General features: G+C 63.9%; 1 protein-coding gene across 1 annotated transcript; it reads right to left on the reverse strand.

Moving 5' to 3' along the window:
* Positions 1-2,846: 2,846 nt before the first annotated feature.
* Positions 2,847-5,260, reverse strand: LOC148152426 (uncharacterized). The gene is made up of 3 exons (XM_088003597.1): positions 3,597-5,260; positions 3,246-3,494; positions 2,847-3,158 (listed from the first exon to the last, which is right to left on the reverse strand). Exons 1-3 carry the CDS (start codon positions 5,010-5,012, stop codon positions 2,880-2,882), a joined length of 1,944 nt encoding a protein of 647 aa, XP_087859723.1. The 5' UTR covers positions 5,013-5,260; the 3' UTR covers positions 2,847-2,879.
* Between the last annotated feature and the right edge of the window lie 2,240 nt (positions 5,261-7,500).

The raw sequence follows: 7,500 nt of genomic DNA on the forward strand, positions 1-7,500 counted from the left end.
TAAGTGTGGGTAAACGTGTTGGGCCTGTGGGCCTGGTTCTCAGTGCATGTCTGAAAAAGTTCTAAGTCCCAACCAGGGACAGAGAGGGGGCTGTCTGGGGGATGTGGCCGGGGAGGGGTGCTTAAGTGTGGGTAAACGTGTTGGGCCTGTGGGCCTGGTTCTCAGTGCATGTCTGAAAAAGTTCTAAGTCCCAACCAGGGACAGAGAGGGGGCTGTCTGGGGGATGTGGCCGGGGAGGGGTGCTTAAGTGTGGGTAAACGTGTTGGGCCTGTGGGCCTGGTTCTCAGTGCATGTCTGAAAAAGTTCTAAGTCCCAACCAGGGACAGAGAGGGGGCTGTCTGGGGGATGTGGCCGGGGAGGGGTGCTTAAGTGTGGGTAAACGTGTTGGGCCTGTGGGCCTGGTTCTCAGTGCATGTCTGAAAAAGTTCTAAGTCCCAACCAGGGACAGAGAGGGGGCTGTCTGGGGGATGTGGCCGGGGAGGGGTGCTTAAGTGTGGGTAAACGTGTTGGGCCTGTGGGCCTGGTTCTCAGTGCATGTCTGAAAAAGTTCTAAGTCCCAACCAGGGACAGAGAGGGGGCTGTCTGGGGGATGTGGCCGGGGAGGAGAACCCCTCCCTGGTGAGCCCAAGGCCTCAGCCCCCCCCCCTCTTGCCTTACCAGGGGCACGAACCTCCAGGGCCTGCGTGCTGGAGGGTGTAGTCCGAGGAGGGGTGCTTAAGTGTGGGTGCACAGGTGAGTGTGGAGAGCCTGGTTCTCTGGATGGGTCTGACTGTCTGTTTCTCTCCCCGGAGCAAAGCCTGGATGTGGGTAAGTGTTCTGGGTGTGCCTGCCTGCAGCTCCAGGCCTGGTTCTCTGCCTGGAGGTCAAGGCCTTTAGCTCCAGGCCTGGTTCTCTGCCTGGAGGTCAGGGCCTGCAGCTCCAGGCCTGGTTCTCTGCCTGGAGGTCAAGGCCTGCAGCTCCAGGCCTGGTTCTCTGCCTGGAGGTCAGGGCCTGCAGCTCCAGGCCTGGTTCTCTGCCTGGAGGTCAAGGCCTGCAGCTCCAGGCCTGGTTCTCTTCCTGGAGGTCAAGGCCTGCAGCTCCAGGCCTGGTTCTCTGCCTGGAGGTCAAGGCCTGCAGCTCCAGGCCTGGTTCTCTGCCTGGAGGTCAGGGCCTGCAGCTCCAGGCCTGGTTCTCTTCCTGGAGGTCAAGGCCTGCAGCTCCAGGCCTGGTTCTCTGCCTGGAGGTCAAGGCCTGCAGCTCCAGGCCTGGTTCTCTGCCTGGAGGTCAAGGCCTTTAGCTCCAGGCCTGGTTCTCTGCCTGGAGGTCAGGGCCTGCAGCTCCAGGCCTGGTTCTCTGCCTGGAGGTCAAGGCCTGCAGCTCCAGGCCTGGTTCTCTGCCTGGAGGTCAGGGCCTTTAGCTCCAGGCCTGGTTCTCTGCCTGGAGGTCAAGGCCTGCAGCTCCAGGCCTGGTTCTCTGCCTGGAGGTCAAGGCCTGCAGCTCCAGGCCTGGTTCTCTTCCTGGAGGTCAAGGCCTGCAGCTCCAGGCCTGGTTCTCTGCCTGGAGGTCAAGGCCTGCAGCTCCAGGCCTGGTTCTCTGCCTGGAGGTCAAGGCCTGCAGCTCCAGGCCTGGTTCTCTGCCTGGAGGTCAGGGCCTGCAGCTCCAGGCCTGGTTCTCTGCCTGGAGGTCAGGGCCTGCAGCTCCAGGCCTGGTTCTCTGCCTGGAGGTCAAGGCCTGCAGCTCCAGGCCTGGTTCTCTGCCTGGAGGTCAAGGCCTGCAGCTCCAGGCCTGGTTCTCTGCCTGGAGGTCAAGGCCTGCAGCTCCAGGCCTGGTTCTCTGCCTGGAGGTCAAGGCCTGCAGCTCCAGGCCTGGTTCTCTGCCTGGAGGTCAAGGCCTGCAGCTCCAGGCCTGGTTCTCTGCCTGGAGGTCAGGGCCTGCAGCTCCAGGCCTGGTTCTCTTCCTGGAGGTCAAGGCCTGCAGCTCCAGGCCTGGTTCTCTGCCTGGAGGTCAAGGCCTGCAGCTCCAGGCCTGGTTCTCTGCCTGGAGGTCAAGGCCTTTAGCTCCAGGCCTGGTTCTCTGCCTGGAGGTCAGGGCCTGCAGCTCCAGGCCTGGTTCTCTGCCTGGAGGTCAAGGCCTGCAGCTCCAGGCCTGGTTCTCTGCCTGGAGGTCAAGGCCTGCAGCTCCAGGCCTGGTTCTCTGCCTGGAGGTCAAGGCCTGCAGCTCCAGGCCTGGTTCTCTGCCTGGAGGTCAGGGCCTGCAGCTCCAGGCCTGGTTCTCTTCCTGGAGGTCAAGGCCTGCAGCTCCAGGCCTGGTTCTCTGCCTGGAGGTCAAGGCCTGCAGCTCCAGGCCTGGTTCTCTGCCTGGAGGTCAAGGCCTGCAGCTCCATGCCTGGTTCTCTGCCTGGAGGTCAGGGCCTGCAGCTCCAGGCCTGGTTCTCTTCCTGGAGGTCAGGGCCTGCAGCTCCATGCCTGGTTCTCTTCCTGGAGGTCAGGGCCTGCAGCTCCATGCCTGGTTCTCTTCCTGGAGGTCAGGGCCTGCAGCTCCATGCCTGGTTCTCTTCCTGGAGGTCAGGGCCTGCAGCTCCATGCCTGGTTCTCTGCCTGGAGGTCAGGGCCTGCAGCTCCATGCCTGGTTCTCTTCCTGGAGGTCAGGGCCTGCAGCTCCATGCCTGGTTCTCTTCCTGGAGGTCAGGGCCTGCAGCTCCATGCCTGGTTCTCTTCCTGGAGGTCAGGGCCTGCAGCTCCATGCCTGGTTCTCTTCCTGGAGGTCAGGGCCTGCAGCTCCATGCCTGGTTCTCTTCCTGGAGGTCAGGGCCTGGAGCTACCCCAACCTACCCTCCCTCCCCAGCCCAGGTAATTAAAGAGATGCGGTTGTTTCACATTTAACATCTTTATTGAACATTTTTAATTGTTTTCCTCCGTCTCTCTCTCCGAGTCCCCAGGGGTGGTGGAGGAGGCCAGGTCCGAAGAGGAGTCACCTTGCCGGGGGGGGAGTGGTGGGCTGGCTTCCCCGGAGCCTGGAGAGGAAGATTGTGGCGCTGTGGCCCGGTCAAACTTGCTCCGGATGTCCGCCAGTTGTTCCGCCGTGAGCTGGTTGGCGTAGAACCTGTCCGCGGTCCTGGTGTCGTGGCACATCACCCGGGCAAGCTGTCCCCTGACCTCGCTGCTGTGTGCATCCCTTGCCTGAAAAACAGAATAAAAATGTATTAAAAAACCTGGTGGTTTTTTCTTTCCCCCCCCCCCCTCCGACCGGAGAAATGTGCTACCCACGTGTGTGGCCACTGCGCTGCGGAAATCAGTCATGGTCGGCCGGCCTGGAAGCCCCATCTCCGTCCAGGCACACTGGGAGAACCGCGTCAGCTTGGCGATCCGCTTCTGGTTGCTGCTGAAGAGGAGGAACCGGCACGGTGGGTTCAGCGTGTTCCGGACGGAGAGCCACCGGACGAACCAGCTGAACTCGGCGTGGGTCAGGAACAGCTGGGCCGCCCCGAAGGCCCTGTTGGTCTTGTGGTTCCTCACCTGAGAAGGGATGAGATGAGATGAGCTCCAGGAGCATGGAGCTCAGTGCGCCTGGTTCTCTGCCCGGAGCTCCATGCCCCTGGTTCTCGTAGATCCACTTACATTGATCACAAAGCCTGGAGATCCTTCCTCAGCATCCTCCATCGCCTCCTGGAGCTCCCCCACAGTCATGTTGGTCAGCACCCCAGGCCGGTGGCCGTAGACAGCAGACAGGTAGCAGGCCAGGTAGCCGTAGAGCCTGTGGCGGAGCTGGACGTTCGAGGGTGCCGCCTCCAGCTTCCCGAGGAGCACAGGGATGGTGGCCGTGGCCAGGCTCTTGCACCTCCGCAGCTGCTTCCTGCTGATGGACCTCTTGGCCTTGGAGCGCTTCACGGAGATCTGGTGGAGGGTTACCTCGGTCACGATCTGCTGGAGGTCCGCTCTGACCGCCCTGCTCACCCCCCTGATCTGTCTCTTGGTCAGCCTGCAGCCCCTCGGCGGGGTCTCGGAGAAGTAGTCCATGAACTGCGAGAAGTTCACCAGGTAGACCTTGACTGTTGTTATGGCTCTCCTCCTGTCCTTCAGGGCTTGTGGGAAGGCGTGGATCTTCTCCAGGTCATGCATGAACGCCCAGGTGGCGTTGAGAGGTTTCCCCCGGGCCACGAAGGAGAGAAGGCTCCGGATCCGGCCCAGCTTGGAGCGCGCGTTCATGCAGTGCTGCGGGGTGGGCAGGGCCCCACGGAGGTGCGTGTGGTACTCCTCCAAGTAGCTCTCCACGGCAGCGGGGAACACTAGCGGTGCGAAGGGGAGCAGGGCAAGCCCTCGGACCGCCCTGGTGCTGCTGGAGCCGGCCGGAGGGTCAGAGTCGCTCGTCTCCGCCTCTGGCCGCGTCCCGGCAGGGGCAGGAGAGCCAGCGTTGGAAGCAGGACCAGGAGGGGGAGAGCCGGGGTCGGAACCAGGACCACCAGGACCAGGAGGAGGAGGAGGAGGAGGGCTGGCCGTGGAGCCAGGAGGAGGAGGAGGAGAAGAGGCGTTGGAACCAGGGGGCGGCGATGCGGGCAGAGAACCAGGTCTGTGGGAGCGAGGCGGAGAATCCCTACCGGAAAGAGGCTCCAGGGCGGTCCCCGGAGAAGAGGAGGACACGTCTCCGTCCTCCCCAGGAGAGTCTGGGGCTGGTTGCTGCTGGTCCGGCAGGTCCAGCTCGGAAGCCAGCCGTGGCGTGGGCTCCGTGGACCTCAGTACGGAGAGAGCGTGGATGGTGGCCCTCCAGTGAAGGCTGCGGAGGTGCCCCCTTATCGTCTCGACCTCCAGCTCCCCGTGACCGGCGGAGAGGTGGCGGTCGACCCTGGGACCTCTGTAGGTGCAGCCCCGGACAGGGCAGTCCATTCCCCGGACGTTGACTCGCCCGTGGGCAAAAGCCAGCAGGATTTTCCGCTCCGCCTGGTTCAAAACGCGGTGAACTCGCTCTAAATGCTTCGGCAGCTGGGCAAACTTACTGCGGCAGATGGGGCAGCGTCTGTAGGGTCGATGGTTTGGCATCTGGAAGCTTCCCCGGTGCTCAAAACCTCCAGCAGAAGCGTCTCTGTCCGGCTGCCGGGGCTGGAATGAGCAGGTGCAGCCTATTGAGGCCAATTAGCTGCAGGGGAACGGCGGGGCGCAGCAGGTGCAGCCTATTGAGGCCAATTGGCGGGGCGCAGCCGGTGCCCTCCGGCTAATCAGCGCCCTGGCAGCGTCAGCGGAGGCAGGGCAGCGCTCACGTACGCCCTGGCAGCGTCAGCGGAGGCAGGGCAGCGCTCACGTACGCCCTGGCAGCGTCAGCGGAGGCAGGGCAGCGCTCACGTACGCCCTGGCAGCGTCAGCGGAGGCAGGGCAGCGCTCACGTACGCCCTGGCAGCGTCAGCGGAGGCAGGGCAGCGCTCACGTACGCCCTGGCAGCGTCAGCGGAGGCAGGGCAGCGCTCACGTACGCCCTGGCAGCGTCAGCGGAGGCAGGGCAGCGCTCACGTACGCCCTGGCAGCGTCAGCGGAGGCAGGGCAGCGCTCACGTACGCCCTGGCAGCGTCAGCGGAGGCAGGGCAGCGCTCACGTACGCCCTGGCAGCGTCAGCGGAGGCAGGGCAGCGCTCACGTACGCCCTGGCAGCGTCAGCGGAGGCAGGGCAGCGCTCACGTACGCCCTGGCAGCGTCAGCGGAGGCAGGGCAGCGCTCACGTACGCCCTGGCAGCGTCAGCGGAGGCAGGGCAGCGCCAACCGCGGACATTGGCCGTTCGCCATAGGTAGGGTTATGGGACGGAGGAAAAGACCCCCGCGGGAGACCCCCTTAACGGGGTCCCAGAGGGCTGAAACTCGGTGGGTCGGTCCGGGGCCTTCCCCCGGACCGTGTGCCACCGTTGGTCCGGGCCCCCCGCCCCCCAGGGCCTGGATCCCGGCCCTGGGGGGCCCCCGGACTTTGAGACCCCCTGGAGACCCTACCCTATGAGCCAGGGGTCTCAAACTCGGTGGGTCGGTCCGGGGCCTTCCCCCGGACCGTGTGCCACCGTTGGTCCGGGCCCCCCGCCCCCCAGGGCCTGGATCCCGGCCCTGGGGGGCCCCCGGACTTTGAGACCCCCTGGAGACCCAACCATAAGAGCCAGGGGTCTCAAACTCGGTTTGGCCATAGCCCCCGACGTACCCTCCAAGGGTTCCAAAGCACGCGGAGATCGGACCAAGTTTGCGGCTCCAGGCCCGCCCGAAGTGTCGGGTGGTCTCCCATTCATTCCCTATGGAGGGCCCTTTTCCGGATGGCTGAAAACGACATTTCCGGCTCTCCTGGGAGATCGGGGCCCCCCATACGTGCATGTCATATACCGTTTTAAAGCTCCGAGCCTCCTGAACACGGAGGTGGTCTCGGATCGCCTCTAGGACCTTCCCCCGACCTTCTACGGGTCTCCAAAGGTAAGGTGGGTTATGGGACGGAGGCAAAGACCCCCGCGGGAGACCCCCTTAACGGTGTCCCAGAGGGCTGAAACTCGGTGGGTCGGTTGGGGGCAACCCCCACGACCGTGTGCCACCGTTGGTCCGGGCCCCCCGCCCCCCGAGGCCGAGATCCAGGCCCTGGGGGGCCCCAGATTTGAGACCCCCTGGAGACCCAACCATAAGAGCCAGGGGTCTCAAACTCGGTTTGGCCATAGCCCCCGACGTACCCTCCAAGGGTGCCGAAGCACGCGGAGATCGGACCCCGTTTGCGGCTGCAGCCCCGGTTCAAAGGTCGGGTGGTCTCCCATTCATTCCCTATGGAGGGCCCTTTTCCGGATGGCTGAAAACGACATTTCCGGCTCTCCTGGGAGATCGGGGCCCCCCATACGTGCATGTCATATACCGTTTTAAAGCTCCGAGCCTCCTGAACACGGAGGTGGTCTCGGATCGTCTCTAGGACCTTCCCTCGAGCTTCTACGGGTCTCCAAAGGATTAGCGTCAAACCGGGCCGGCTTTGCCCCGCGATAAGTCGGTCCAAACGGACCGGAACCCGGGCGAGCCGCACACCGTCGGATCCGGGCCGGTCCGCGGATGGTTCTGGTGGTCTCCGATTTCCGCTAGGACGTTCCCCCGAATTTATACGAATTTTTAACCGTTTTGGGCCCAACCGGACCTCCGGTCCGGTTCCCGGGGTCCCACCGACCCGAGACCCGGATCATCGAGCTCCTGAGACGGCCCCGGTCACGAGGGTGTCGGTCCCGGAAGCCTGGGTGGAGGTCCGAAAACCGGACTTCCAGAGGGGGAGACTCGGCGGTGAGCAGCTGCAGATTTCGTCCGCCTGCTAGCGCGGCCCTCCCGGATAGCTCTGCCGCGGATCCCCGGTCTGGACCTCCGGAGCTCCGGTTCGATCCTTAAAAACGCACTGCACCCAGGCAAACCATATATTGGCTGAAAGCTTGGACCGCGGGGAACACGGTGGTGGTCTCGGATCGTCTCTAGGACCTTCCCAGCCGGCGGTAGAAGCGAAAGAAGTTTACCGGGAAATGAGCTCCAAAAATCGGTCAAAAATGCGTT

Source organism: Poecilia mexicana, unplaced genomic scaffold (assembly GCF_051168715.1).
Source record: "Poecilia mexicana isolate PSO_F unplaced genomic scaffold, ASM5116871v1 ptg000028l_RagTag, whole genome shotgun sequence".
NCBI classification, from domain to species: Eukaryota; Metazoa; Chordata; class Actinopteri; order Cyprinodontiformes; family Poeciliidae; genus Poecilia; species Poecilia mexicana.